Source organism: Fragaria vesca, linkage group LG7 (assembly GCF_000184155.1).
Source record: "Fragaria vesca subsp. vesca linkage group LG7, FraVesHawaii_1.0, whole genome shotgun sequence".
NCBI classification, from domain to species: Eukaryota; Viridiplantae; Streptophyta; class Magnoliopsida; order Rosales; family Rosaceae; genus Fragaria; species Fragaria vesca.
In genome coordinates, this window is record NC_020497.1 from 16,558,724 (window position 1) to 16,573,798 (window position 15,075).

The window sequence follows — 15,075 nt, forward strand, 5'->3', positions numbered from 1 at the left end:
AGGAAATCCCACTTCATTACGACTTCGGAGGTAAAAATTGTTTTTTTTTTCTTTTCTTCTTTTGTCTTCAATAAAAACTGCATTCTTGAGAACAGTTAAAACTTGAAATTATATATTGTGTGTGCTTCCACTGATCAGCCGGCTCGACTTGGCAAACACGAAGTAGCTACCCCTTCCGGTCTGACATAACCACTCCACCAGTTAAGCCTCAAAGCAAACCGGCGCACGCAGAACTGTGTGGCGTGAGAGAATGTGAAGCTACGTATTATGCCTTAAGCTAGGGTTGCAAACAGGTGCAGGTACGTAGCCAGATGCATTCCCGTTGTGTGACAAAGATCCCCAAAACAAAACAAAAGAAAAAAGACGGTGAAAGAGGCTTAGCTTAGATTGCTGAAGACTGGTGAGACAAGCTATATATAGCCACCTCCGAAGTATGGAATGAAGCTGTGAGGAGTCCCCAAATAGCACATCACGGGTCCATGGTGCACGATATTAACGGTGGATAGTGGATACTTTAAAACCCACTATGTCACAACAACACGTTTTAGACGACGGTCCATGTCTGTCATCCGATAACTTAGAGAGTTGTAGTACTATAAGTGGTTGCCGTCTCTAAACAACTTAATTAGATGACAGATATGGTACGTGGACTATTATGCACTTAAACGAAAAAAGTATCTAGCTTAAAAAAAGTGTAGTATGAGTTTCTCAAAATTGAAGAATTGGAGACATTATGTTGTCTGTTGTAACATTAAACTACATATCTAATGATTTTAAAGTTGTTTTCAAGGATATAAACATATATTTAATTTGTTGTAACATTAGACTATAGACTTTCACTCCCCTATACTTTTGACAATATGTAGTCTGAAGGGTAGTGCAAATTTCATTCCTCCGTATTTTTGCGTGCTAAATTCAAAACTAGAATCTCATACTCGATATATAGTATCAATATATAGTGTAACTGCTTACGAGTTCCGAGTAGGGGTGTCCTCCCGAGTCCCGTTTCCATATTTCACATGCTCTTTTGTTTATTTATTTACAAAGCATTATTGGCTGCTGACTTGGCATAAATGCTTATAATTCCATTTTCTTTTTTGAACATATAATATAGAATTAAATTCAGTTTACCCCTATGTGGTTTGGTAGTAACTTTATGTTAATCCCTATACTTTCAATTTCATCAGTTTACCCCTCAAACTTTTGAATTTTCCTCAAGCGTGACCAATGTCCTATATTCTGTCCAAATCGGACGTTAACTGTTGATAATTTTAACCTTAACTGTGAGGCCCGTATCTAGAATATGGGCAAATCGACATTATTTGTCTAAATCAGACCTTAACTGCTGATAATTAATGGTCAATTCAAATGAAATATGAGAATTTGGGCACGGCAGACAAAAATTGAAGAGTTCAAGGGGTAAACTGATGAAAATAAAAGTGTAGGGACTAACATGAAGTCACCCCCAAACCACAAGGGGGTAAACTGAATTTAATTCTATAATATATGCTCAAGATGAATGCCGATCGACAATGGTGCTTTCAAGTTTCAAGTATGTGTCTCGCGGTCATGGGTCTCCTTTCCTTGGTTTTGTGAGCATTTTCGGTTTGCTCATGAACACCATGTTATGTGTTTCTTTGTTGACAAAATAGACAAGTTAGTACAACTTAATGTCATGTAATGACAATATTATGATACTTTTCGAACACTAGAACTTACATGTATGTTATATCAGTGTATTACGAACTCGTTACATCATTTTATGAACCATTAGATTATTAGATGAGCGGCTACAACATTCATACAACAACACAAATGCATGCACGTTACACTGAAGAGTCCCGAAAAGAGAAGACATCTTTTAAGCATGCATAACCGTATCATTATAAAGATCCGACCGTCCAATCAAATGAATCTTAGTTAGAAGCAAAACGTACGTAATCATTCTTTATTCTTTAGGGTGTGCCTTCTATTTAATCATTCTTTACTTCAGTTTCGAGACGGCTCAGATGAGAGTACATCTTCTTCTACACTGCCCTCGAATTGTGGTTTTATGGAAATGGGTGTGCCTTCTATTTAATCATTCTTTTTCCCCATGGAGTAGTCTTGAAGATGTATTTTTTGGAGCTTTGGTCTCAGCCCTCTCCAAGCAAAAACGTAAACTCTGGATTTTTATAAATTGCACTCTAATCTGGTATATTTGGATCACTAGATATCTGATGCGTTTTGAAGGTAAGGTTTTTGATGCTTTAGATGCCTAACGTCATCTTCTGGAATTGTTCAAGGAATTGGTTAAGCAATCTTTTTATCCCTACAAAAATCATGCAGTTGTTTCTGTTTACTCTATGCTTGATATCTCACAATTATCAGCCAATGCTACTAGTTTCATTCCAGCTCTTAATTCTTAAAAGATGGGTATTGGCTAAAGGTTTCCTCTATCTTCAAAGAAGCAACGGTAGTATATATGGACAATGACATGAAGCTGTTGACTGATGATTTGCATGGTTCACATTTATGGGACTGTATGTATGTAAGATTGAACATTTGTTTATCATTTCTAGTTAGAGAATTGCATGATATAGGAGGTCAAGTTTTTGTCCTCCTCCTTGTTTGTACTATCTTTATAATTTTAATAAAATAGGGGGCTGATTACCCTCTTTAAAAAACTAAAATAATAATAACGTACGTTATACATAGAAACATATACATACAGTTAATACAGCCAGCTGAATTCTTCTTTGTTAATAACCTTGCTTCCGTTTGTCTAGCTAGCCAAATCGTGTGACTTGTCCCAAGCACTCGGCTTTCTTCTAATTGAAACCGCGTAAGACACTCATACGCAGCACTTTAGCGATTTCCAGGCAAAAGGAGCAATGTCGGCAATCTAAGGCCCAGCAGCACAAGCTTTTAGAAAGAGGAGTACGTGATATATCATCATCATGTTTGACAGCCAACCCAAGCAAACAGACGGTGGCTTGCTTCTGGGACCAATTCGAGGTCAAAAAAATGTGGTCATATTCACACGTCTTAGAAGCAATAATATAAAGATAAGAAGGAAGCATTGCTCACTTTGAAGCTTGCAGAATCTGATGCCAAAGCGATCACATAGAAGATCCAAAGTGCGACCCTTGTTTTTGACTGGAGGGACGTCCTCCAAATGCCTCGTAGACACGTGGGTCTTTAGATGCTAACAAGAATGTTGCTTTCAGTTTACTTAGTGGCTAATCCGACAAATGAAAATGTTTTTGATCAAGCTAGTGTTTGTACCTCCACGTCCAAGTTCCAACTTACTAATTACTATTTACTATGATACAACCATTTTTACGTTTCTTATATCAATTAGTGTATTTAACATACTTCGTTAAAGCAATGTCGTCTGTTTACACATGTCTAATTTGACACGAACAGTCTCAAAAACGTTTTTTTACATATTATTTTGTCGAGCTTTAGTTCCGATGATTAAATCAATCTTAATTCTCTTCAATTAAGATTATGATTATTGTTACAATCTTTTCTTGGCCGGTCGACTTTATGCTTCTTCAATGATTTCAGTTCATCATTTAGGAAACAATAATAATGAGACCTTCCATCTTATGTGCATCAAATATCAGATTAAGATTAAACTTTTGGGATCCCTAAACTCTGTTCTGACCGGAAGTATGAATGCAAACGGCTAGTTTTGTCCCCAAGCGAATCCCAAGATCAGTTGGCATTTATAATTCACCCATGTTGCCTAAATATTACGTTAACTCCTTGCCAAAAATTTACCAAGATTAATTTGATGCCAACTTTTCTATCTGAAAAATCTACCCATTTTGATCTACTGACAGCTCCCACAACCTGAAATAGAGCCTAGTAAAACGATGAGAGTTTCTGATAGGGGTAAAAAGAAACAGAAATTATCTGTAATTAGAAACTAACCACAATTATATCTGACCCTTGTTCTCACTATATAAACCACAAGAGTCGCATTCCGATCCCCACAACAAGGAGTGGAATAAAGAAAACAATGGCAGCGGCCACCAAGCTCGTCCTCTCCCTTCTCTTCTTCCAGCTCGCCACCACCGCCTACTCCATCGGCGTCAACTACGGCACCCTCGCCGACAACCTGCCTCCTCCTGCACAGGTCGCCAACTTCATCAAAACCCAAACCATCATCGACGCCGTTAAGATCTTCGACGTCAACCCCGATATCATCAGAGCCTTCGCTAACACCGGCATCTCCCTAACCATCACCATCCCCAACGGCGAGATCCCCGGCCTCACCACACTCGATGGCGCCAAGCGTTACGTCGCACAGCACATCCAACCTTTCTATCCTGCAACTAAGTTCAAGTACATTCTGATGGGGAATGAAATCCTTCACTGGGGAGACGCAGCTCAGAAAAACGGACTCGTTCCGGCAATGAAGATGCTCTACGCGGCTTTGATCCAGGCGGGTATTAAGGACGTTAAAGTCTCTACCCCACACTCGTTGGGGATAATGCTCTCGTCTGAACCGGCCAGCGCTGGCCGGTTTAGACCCGAAGTGATCCCGATATTACTTGACCAGCTCAAGTTCTGTCGGGAGACAAAGTCCCCGTTCATTTTCAACCCCTACCCTTACTTCGGGTGGTCACCTCAGAAGGAGAACTTCGCTTTGTTCAGACCCAACAAGGGCATTTTCGACCAGTTCACCAAGAAAATGTACACCAACATGTTCGACAACTTGATGGATGCCGTGTTCTCAGCTTGCAAGGCTCTAGGATTCACCGACGTCCAGTTCGTTGCCGCCGAGACCGGCTGGCCTTCGGCTTGTGAGTTCCCGGTGTGCTCGGTTCAGAACGCCGTGGACTACAACTCGAACTTGATCAAGCACGTGAACTCCGGCAAGGGAACTCCTCTGATGCCCAACAGGAAGTTCGAGACTTACATCTTTGCCTTGTTCAATGAGAACCAGAAGCCGGGGCCGATGGCCGAGAAGAACTGGGGGCTGTTCAGGCCTGACTTTACTCCGGTTTACAATGCCGGTGTTATGCGCAACCAACAGGTTGGTTCAAGTTTATTTTTACCTTAATTTTTACCCAGCTCTGTTTCTTAGAACACATCATGTGAACTTGGCTTGTCTTCACGTTAGATTTGCTAAATCTCGTGCTTTTAGAAAAGTTAAAAATTATGAACACATGGGTGAGCAGGTGACACTTTCAATTTAATCATATTAGATTCTTCCAGACCCGACTAAAGAGAATGCCAACACCAAAATTTGATGAAAAACTTGGTCCTTGGTTAGGATTGTTACATAGTTTTCTAGTTTGGGGTTTAGAGGTTCGAGGTAGAGTTTATGAGAGCAAATCTTCGTTCGTTTTGACACAATTCGGCATAATCACATCGATATATTGGTAAAATGCAACTAATTTCACTAACATCTGTGGATTCCGAAGGTATGTGACCAGGGACATAAAAAGTTGGGTAGTGTAAGTATTAGTAATTTCTACTGACATGGTAACCTTTGGTCTATAAACCTAGAAAGATTTAAGGAAACCATGTGATCTCAATCAAAAAAAAAAAACATTGAGTTTAGGTCCTGAGGATGAAATTTGGGCCGTGAGCTGGACCGGGCTTGATATGTATAACGAATTGTGGTCCAAATAATTATTTGTTTACTTATGTCTATATTGTTGTCTTTTGTTCAGGGAGGTGCATTGCCTGGCAAACCAGCTGGACCAGTACTAACCAAACCAGCTCACCCACATATTCCACCAGGCAGACCAGCAAAGCCAGGAAAACACCTAGGCAAACCAGGAAAGGCAGCAACAAGACCAGCTGTACCAGTTGCTGGAGGCAAGAAGTGGTGTGTAGCGAAACCAGGGGCAAGTCCTAAGGCTTTGCAGGCAAACATTGATTACGTGTGTAGCAAGGGAGTGGACTGCAAGCCCATTCAAGCAGGTGGAGCTTGCTCCTCCGGTGATCTTGCTAGTAAGGCATCTTTCCTCATGAATTCTTACTATCAGGCCAATGGCCGTAACAACTTCAACTGCGATTTCTCTGGAAGCGGGCTAATCACCACCGTGAACCCCAGCCGCGGGGCATGTGCATACAAAGCTTGAAGAAGCCAAGAGGAAGAGCAATATGCAGATCCACTGGTTTTGAAATCGTAGTAATTACTGTATTTTTTTTTCATCAAAATTTTTGGGGAGTACGCGCGCTGTTGAACTGAACATGCTGCCAATGCCACAACTTTAACTTATTGTACAAAACGATTTGACAAGGAATGATTAATGAAAGCACTTTCTTAATTTTATCATTTTGCAACTAAAAGTTGGTAAAAACATCAAAATTATTGACACCACCGAATTTACGAGTCTAATTCCATAGATTATTATCTCAAGTAGTATTAGGAACATAATGCAGATTGACCATGGAAGTAGAACATGAACACCTCTGATGATCTAATGCTTTATACAAGTTTAACATATCAGATTCAGATACAAATATAGTTTACTACAGTAGTTCAAGGTGGGAGAATTTAGATTATGGATGACTTTGCATCATTGAACCAATCAAAAGCTCTGTGGCTTAGTATTATGACTATTATCATCAATTAAAGCTGAATAATCAATCGTTTAGTTGACAATAACTAAAAAGAAAGTTTATGGAAGATGTAGTAGACAAATGAGATGCCATATATTAGCCTAAGGTCTCTGATGAGAATAATCAGAACCTGCATACTGCAGTTCAATTATGCACAAAATGTTAGGTGATTATAATTCATTGAAGGTGTCTACTGCATATGCCTAAAATTATAAATTGCTTCTTAGCCAAGTCTCTATCAAACAGAATTGATTCTTCTGTTATAAATTGATCAAGGTTATTCATGTTGCACACTTGAAGTTACCTGGTACTTGTTATCGATTCGAATTTCCTGGAATTTGGAAATCTAAGTATCCAACAACATATTCTTATACCATGAGAGAATGTACAGTATAGTCTTTCTTTTCCTTTCTATCAATATGAATATATGATGGTAAAGATAATCTGCTAGAATCCTTTTCCTTTCTACTTTATCCCAGGTTCTTCCTTCTTACTTCTCCTTCTCATCCCATACAATCTTTTTGTGAAAAGAAAGAGAACAAAGAAAGCTAAGAGAAAATTGCTAGAATTCTGTTTCCTGTTGATATATGTTATATACTTATATCAGTTATATGTCTTCTGAGTCTTCTCTGCTTGATTTGATGCAAAACATTGACAGATAGACTCCCATTCATTTCATTTTGTTGTACTTTATACACATGATATACTTGCATTGCTTTCTCTTTATATATCAGAAGCCTCTCAAATTTAATTTTGATAGGCCCCCTCTTTTCCCCTCTTCCAGTAGTTATTGCTTTTAGTTGGGCCTCTAAGGACCTCTACCATATGTTTCCCATGAATTGATTAAACACAGAGGGTGGCTTCAGAAGGAAACCACTTTAAGTGTGGAAGAAGACTTTTGGTGTTGTCACAAGAGTTTTTTTATACGAGGGCATGATGCAACCATACCTTATCTCCACATCAAACATTAGTTTTATAGAGCATGTTAATCGGTCTCTTATCCTAAAAGCTCATAGGAGAAATTGAACTGGTATACGCTTCTGTCTGTTAAGCAGTCTCCATCAAACTTAGATCTTTCCTCTCGGCCTGTACCAATTTCATATAACATTAGAGGGCCAGCGGCCTAGAGCCCTATTGGCATATTGTTAATTAGTGATTTTAACCAAAATGCAGTGTTTTTTGCTTCCTGCCGACGAGGATTTGATGCCATGTTAGATAATCATCGTTTCTATAAACACATAAGAAGCCAATTCATATGAGGTTTTGAACTCGAAACCTCATATGAATTGGCAAGGTTCATACGAGGTCTTGTATCTATAAGAGAGGTGTTAGCTTAACATGATTTTGGTTCCTACCCTCACTGTTCAAGCTTTTGAAGCACCTTTGTTAGTTAACAGCCTAACAGCATTCATAATTAGTAAAATTAGTCCATGGAGTTAGGCTTTTTGTTGAATGAACTTGAACAAATGGGTGCAATTATGTTTGGAGGGCTCTCCAAAATGTGGTCCCAATACCTCTTACATTGAGCTTATGCACCAAACTTGGAGTTTAATTATCATTTCTAAACCCAAAATCCAAATCTTCCTAGTTGCACATGCTGATGTTTCTGAATATTCTGATAAAAGTGAAACGGATTTACCTCCCTCAGCCTTCTAAGATAGCTTGTATATATAGATCTGTTTTGTGTCTCACCAAAATCCTTGCCAATATTCATGGTGGTGAGCCAAATCCTATCTTGATGGACCAACACAATGCCTTTCCATGATCTGTAACAAATTGTTCTCAAAATAAATGATACATCATATAGTTAGAGGATACATACATTCTCCAATTGGTATCATCATACTGTTCATACATATATAGAAAAATACAGGTAAGGATAAAGCTGAAAGGGCAACATCGATCATCAGCTGCTTCACTGATTATTCTCTTACACAACTAAGCAAATATATATTTCATTGCTCGAATTTGACTAAATAGGAGAAATTTTATTTACACATTACGAGTGAATGAAATGATGAAACTTTTTATTGTATTTAAGAGAAAATGTAGTTGGAATATTTTGTTATAAACTTATGCTGGAATCTTCTTCAACAGAGGATGATCAAATTTATGTTGTTATGGTTAACCCACCTTTCCTACTATAATCCATCATTACAAAAATAAAGCAGAACTCCCAATACAATATACCATCAAAAGCTCTACATTGGTTTTGTTATCACACAAAATCAAAACCCACCAAAGCAACCACCAAAACCAATCTATCCCACACACCATGGGAGAAAAAGAAGAGAAGAAGAACAAGAACAAGAAGCAGAAACTCAAACACCAAAACCCCAAAGATGATCAAACCACCACTAAACCAGCATCAGATTTCTCCTTCAAGCCAAGCTCCGATGTAAAGGGTCTCCGATTTGGAGGCCAGTTCATCGTAAAGTCCTTCACAATCCGACGTGCAAGGCCCTTTGAGCTCCTACAGCTCCTCTCAGTCACACCAAACATCAAAGAAAACCATATCAGCAATAACAAGAAGCTACCCTTTCCATCCACCACAGCTTTCTTGCCCACAAACTTCACCATTCTAGCACACCATGCTTGGCATACCCTTACACTAGGCCTAGGCACCAAGAAGTCCAAAGTAGTACTCTTTGTTTTCGACAATGAGGCCATGAAGGCTGCAGTGGACCGCGTTTGGCCGCCGGAAATTCCACTCGGGGAAGTGAACAAGAAGCTGATCAGAGGGCTCAGTGGGTGTGAGATGGCAAGGTTCAAGTTCAGGAAAGGGTGCATTACTTTTTATGTGTATGCAGTTAGGCAAATTGGGAACTTGGGTTTTTCAAATGCTGATGATCTCAGAACAATTCTACAGTCTGTGGTGGCTCTTCAAGATTTCTTGGATCACACTGCTATGCTTGCCATGCCTAACCAGAGAAGCATTAACTTTCAGCAACCTCCTACAGCCATGGCTCACTAGAAACAAGTTTTAATCTTTGATCACCTTGTTCAATCAATCATCTTCTACTAGGCCTTTTTTTCTTCTTCTTTTCTAATTGGGTTTTTGACTCTTTTTTGTTTTGTTATTATGATGGGGGAATTGGTTTATTTGTTGAAGATCTTGGTTTAATTTGTATCTCTTGGAAACTAAGAAATTGTACTTTTAATTAGTACGAATAATTTGGGAATTCTATCAGCAGTGGAATTGAGCTTCCCTATATGGCTATGTTCATCTCCCTGCCCATTGCTGCAGAATGGCACATGCTGCTCCTGCACAATTCTGTAAGTGCCTGACAAACTTTGCCGTAGTTTTTGCAACACTGTTCATCATATTTCATAATTCAAATCTGTGTATTTTCAGAGTCAAAGACTGGAACTTGAGATTAAAAAAAGCCTTTTAATTTACTATAGGAAAGAACTTCTGCAGTAAAAATGATAGTATAATAGTATATGTTGTGATATTTGTGTACTATAAGTTTGTAAGTCCAGAACAGGGAAGAATCTGCATGAACATCAGTACCCTACCTATATTATGTATATGGTTATTTCTGACACTGTTATTTAGTAAATTGTGCCAGATTTAACCCCCGTGAATCACACATTGAAGCCATAAAGCCACAACCTGCCCTTTGGTTTAGACAAATGGTCTAGTAGTAGTTTATTACCATATGACGTATTATAATGGCAGAAGTTGCTTGAAGGCTTAAAAGGTTTCTGCAAAAAATCTAAACCATTGTATGGAACTAGGGATGTGAATTTGGTAAGTTATGAGGATGCATACATGGTTAGTGAAAGGTCTGTTTGGCATGAAGGAAAAAGCAGAGAGAATGGGGCATTATTAGAGTAGTGATGAAAGGTGAAGGGCCAATTTTCTTCCAAAAGCTTTCTGGTCCAAGAAAGTGATGAAGGAGAAAGAAAACCATGTCTTTATTTCTAATCTCTGGAATTGGCTTTCATTTCTTGTGGCTTTAATCATAGCCATGGCCAGAGATGAAGCCCCATCACCAACTATCTTTTCCTTCGAAAAGAATCATGGACATCTCTGTCTGTCTGCAACTTGAGTAATGAGTATTTCAGTATTGAATTAGCTAGCAGACTGCTTCATGTTATGTATACAAATACCAGAAATTCTACAATACTCCGGAATATCACATTCACGATTAGCGGATCCGGTGTATGATAGAAGTTCTCTATGAAATACGAATACATGTACATGAGTGGAGTAATAAGTACCCAAATACATGTTTGTGAGAATCATAATGAGTATAGAACATGGCGGTTCCACCATAAGATATTATGGTGTCACATGCAATCAATCATCGACAGAAGAAAGAGTACCAAGTTCTAAATTCTTGGTAGGTGCTGTCTGCTGTGATTTAACTTCTGTTAAGCAAAGGTTCGCAAATTGGATTTCTCATATATATTGGTAGACCTAAATCTGAGGTACAAGTTATAACAACTATACAAATATCGAATGTGATGCTCAAGCTAGAAGAAAGGAGTTCATTAAGCAAGTCCTGTTATTATGCTAACTAAGATAGAGCTCCGCTTGTGGGTGGTAGTACTTATGGTCCAGTGCTGAAATAAATGGGACACCACTAAATTTGGGCTTCTGCCAATTTCTAGATCAGATTTGTAGCTTATAAGTGTAACACATTGAACATGGAATTCACTATACCAGCCTCTTATTATACTACTAACATACCAGGTGAGTAAATTGAGGGTATCCAAGTGGGATTCTCAAAATTGTAAGAACATTGTTTCAGCTATGAGTTTTTGTTTTCTACTACTGCAAGGAACAAAAGAATGTGGATCTTTTCAGCCTGAAGCTCGAAACCTATTAGTGACACTTTTACAAAATCATAAATTCTTAATAATCAACCTAGTAGCGTCAACTACTACGTAGATAAGTTGTTTGCTCGTAAGTAAATTGAGGGTAATGATGAGTTGTTTGCCCGTAAGTAAATGGAGGGCAATGATCAAGTGGAGCTATGGGATCTCGTTTCATGTAAAACCCCAGAAATCTAGACCTTTTTCACCTCAAACAGGCCGGGATGCTTGTGGATCTTAACCTTCAGTCCCGCCTCATTGGTTTTACAATTACATTCTGGAAAACTAACTAAACCTTAGTAAAAAAAATGGAAATGTTTACTTGAAGAGCAACTGTCACAGTGTCACTAAACGAAAAAAAAAGTAAGCGCCCACCGAGGGGCTCGAACCCTCGACCACAAGGTTAAGAGCCTTGCGCTCTACCAACTGAGCTAGACGGGCTTGTTGACAAGTCTAACCTGTAAAATATATTTAACCCTTCCTGTATCTATTTCTGTAACTTTACTGTAATATATTGACCCAAACTCAGCCGGTGCACGACTCCTTGGTTCTTCTGTTGTGAATCTCAGGAAGAAGAAGGAGCAAAGCCAACCATCGTCTCTCCCAGAGAAAATGGAGATCGTGATCGTACGGACGATGGTGGAGCTCCTCCTAGCCTTCATTCTCATCGTAGCCCTTGGTTTCATCTCCGTCGTCTTCTTCGAAGCTCATAGACGCCGCCACAACAACGCGTACCTCTCTTTGATTCTTCTCTCTTCACTCTCAAACCGCACCGCAATTCCTTCTCTTTCAGATTTCTGATACAGCTCCATGTCTTTCAGGCACGTCGAAGCTCCGGCGATGTTCCAAGACCCCAAGTCGTTGAAACAGGTACTGTAAATCCACTGTAATTTTGTGTAATTGACTGTTCAAGATTGTAGTTTCTTTGCTGGAATTAGGTTTTTAGGCGTTGATCAGTAATTGGATTTAGAATCATGTGAATTTTGCGTTGAAATGTTGGTTTGATGTTTTACTGAGGCGAAGCAATTTGTGTTTAGGTTGAATGTCCTTCGATTTACGATCCGGCGGAGAAGTATCTGTCTTTGATAATCCCTGCATTCAATGAAGAGCTTAGGCTTCCTGTGGCGCTTGAGGAAACAATGAAGTAAGTTGAAGCATACACCTGATTGCATTTCAGTTGTTGTCGAACTTCGCTTTATGCTTGTGGTGCAAGATTTCCTAGCAAAATGATCGTTTTTGTTATGCGGTGGTTTCATTGTTGTTCTATTGTATGTGATGCCTTCTGTTGAGTAGTTTCTTTGTAGAGGTTTGAGTTGCTACGAAGGATATGAGAAGCTTGATATGACTACTCTTGAGCTTGATTTGCTTATGTTTTCATTACCGTGGTAGAGTTTCAGTTGGCTTGTGCATTTGTATCGCAGATAGTTCATGATTGCACCATTCACCATTTCATTTGTTGTTCAGTGTTGATCAGTGCTTGCTAGAGCTTTCATAATTTTATTGCTTTCTTTACTTTGTAGTTATCTCCAACAACGTGCAGCCAAGGATAAGTCGTTTTCTTATGAGGTACTTCTTTGTATCTCTCATTTCTAGATCTCCAGAATTTTCTTTGACTGATGTGGTTTATAATGTTTTTCATGTTCAATTCTTTAGTTTTCCTAAATAAATGTTGGAGCAAGGTTTACATTTATCTAGCACCCTAGCTCGTAGAGAAAAGGATATGATGAACGAGAATATTCCCAGCAATTGCTTTATAGTTTACCCCCATCGAATACCTAGATATTTGGATGTCATATTTACTAACGGGAAAAACTTCATGAGTTAGTTTGGCCTATTTTTGTCCTGGAGCTTCTTTCCTTTGCTTATAGAAATATTCATTTTGGATAGGTGCTTATCGTTGATGACGGAAGTGTTGATGGGACAAAAAGAGTAGCATTTGAATTTGTAAAGAAATACACTGTAGACAATGTGAGGGTTATCCCTCTTGGAAGAAATCATGGAAAGGGAGAAGCTATCAGAAAAGTGAGTCTAATCTAAACCAGTCCCTAGTAAATGTGTACTCACGTCGTCAAACTGTCATCTTTCTCCCTTGTGGGATGACAATAGTTAATTGAAGCTTTTTACTTCTGTGAAAGCATTGTAAAACAGGGAATGCTTCATTCTAGGGGTGAGCTACTTCTAATGCTGGATGCAGATGGAGCAACAAAGGTTAATGATGTAGAAAAACTTGAAAAACAGGTCTGTCTCAATTGTGATAAAATGAAATGCCCTCCAAGATTTTCATACCATTTACAAATCTTGTGGAAATACTAATGAAGCTTCTTCTTTGTATTCCAGATCCATGCAGAGTTAAAGCATGAGGACTCATCTGCTACTAATTCAAATTTTAGAATATCTGATATCCCAATTGCTGCATTTGGGTCCCGTGCTCATCTCGAGGAGAAGGCCTTGGCTTCAGTTAGTTTTGCTAATCTGTTCTCGCTATATTTGCATTCTTGTTATCTTTACAAGTATTTTAGTTGACGTAATTGATTTCATGTTTTCAGAGGAAGTGGTACCGCAATTTCTTAATGAAAGGTTTCCATCTTGTGGTACTTTTGGCTGCTGGTCCCGGAATTCGTGATACCCAGGTATTTGCTTAGTTTTTTCCTTGCATAACTTCTTCCTGCTTGAAAACTGCTCATGGTCACTACCTTTTCCTCTTTTCAACTTGCTAAAGCTACTTAAGTTATAAAGCTGACATAGAATCCTTCATGCATTGCAGTGTGGTTTTAAGATGTTCACTAGGTCTGCTGCAAGGAAGCTTTTCACTAACATCCGTTTGAAGAGGTGACTACACTTGAGATAGCTGAATGCTTGAACCTCATCTCTTAGATGCAACTACACTGCAACAGTTTTTCTGTGTTTGGTCTCATGACTCGTATATTAAGTTCTTTTGTGTATTGCTGAGATAGTAGATTCTTTTATTGGGGCTGATGAGACTTCAATTGCCTGCAGGTGGTGCTTTGATGTCGAGTTGGTTTTCCTTTGCAAACAGTTTGGAATTCCGATGGGTGAGATATCTGTGAACTGGTCGGAAATTCCTGGTTCAAAGGTGAACCCATTAAGCATTCCAAATATGCTTTGGGAGCTTGTGCTGATGTCTGTTGGATATAGAAGCAGTATGTGGAGAATTTCTAGCTGATTGCTCAGTAGCTAAACATTTTCAGAAGCATATCCTCCAGGCTTCTTCTATACATCAGCAGTAGAAATCAGATATCTCCTTTAATACAACCTCAGGGCCTCCGGTTCTTTTGCTCTGGAGGCATTCGCAGAGATCAACTATAGAGGGTTTGTACTTCGTTTCGGGACGCCATTATCTAACAATGAGATTCTATTAATGTAAAATCAATTTGGGGCTACTGTTTTCTTCCTCTACTACTACATTTAGTGAGCTCCCATCTTAAAGTCTTACCTTTCGGACATCACAAAAGGCATTCACTAAAAGCATACTCATCCTAAATACCGTTGGCTCTTAGTCTGATTTCTTTGCAACTGATGAGGACTAGATATATATCCTTACACGTTTAGAAATTCGAACTCTTATTTGATTAAAATTGTTCTCTTACATTGTTTTCCTTGTAGAATAATATCTTTATTACATTATATATACACATATGCCCTCCCAGAGATGAAAGAAAA

The 15,075-nt window shown here is 38.8% G+C and overlaps 3 protein-coding genes and 1 non-coding gene across 4 annotated transcripts; 3 read left to right on the top strand and 1 right to left on the bottom strand.

The window, feature by feature from the left end:
• The first annotated feature begins 4,009 nt into the window (after positions 1-4,009).
• On the top strand, positions 4,010-6,271 carry LOC101312096 (glucan endo-1,3-beta-glucosidase-like). Its single transcript, XM_004307466.1, has 2 exons — positions 4,010-5,029; positions 5,673-6,271. Exons 1-2 carry the CDS (start codon positions 4,010-4,012, stop codon positions 6,084-6,086), a joined length of 1,434 nt encoding a protein of 477 aa, XP_004307514.1. The 3' UTR covers positions 6,087-6,271.
• Positions 6,272-8,793: 2,522 nt separating this feature from the next.
• On the top strand, positions 8,794-9,620 carry LOC101312387. The gene has a single exon (XM_004307467.1). The coding sequence runs from the start codon at positions 8,846-8,848 to the stop codon at positions 9,542-9,544; it is 699 nt and encodes a 232-aa protein (XP_004307515.1). The 5' UTR covers positions 8,794-8,845; the 3' UTR covers positions 9,545-9,620.
• Positions 9,621-11,762: 2,142 nt separating this feature from the next.
• TRNAK-CUU lies at positions 11,763-11,835 on the bottom strand. Its single transcript has one exon. It is a non-coding gene; the product is annotated as a tRNA-Lys (tRNA).
• Positions 11,836-11,941: 106 nt separating this feature from the next.
• LOC101312675 (dolichyl-phosphate beta-glucosyltransferase-like) lies at positions 11,942-14,849 on the top strand. The gene is made up of 10 exons (XM_004307468.1): positions 11,942-12,125; positions 12,216-12,264; positions 12,432-12,538; positions 12,915-12,960; positions 13,282-13,416; positions 13,543-13,632; positions 13,732-13,851; positions 13,941-14,024; positions 14,159-14,223; positions 14,392-14,849. The coding sequence occupies exons 1-10, from the start codon at positions 12,007-12,009 to the stop codon at positions 14,576-14,578; spliced, it is 1,002 nt and encodes a 333-aa protein (XP_004307516.1). The 5' UTR covers positions 11,942-12,006; the 3' UTR covers positions 14,579-14,849.
• Positions 14,850-15,075: the final 226 nt, after the last annotated feature.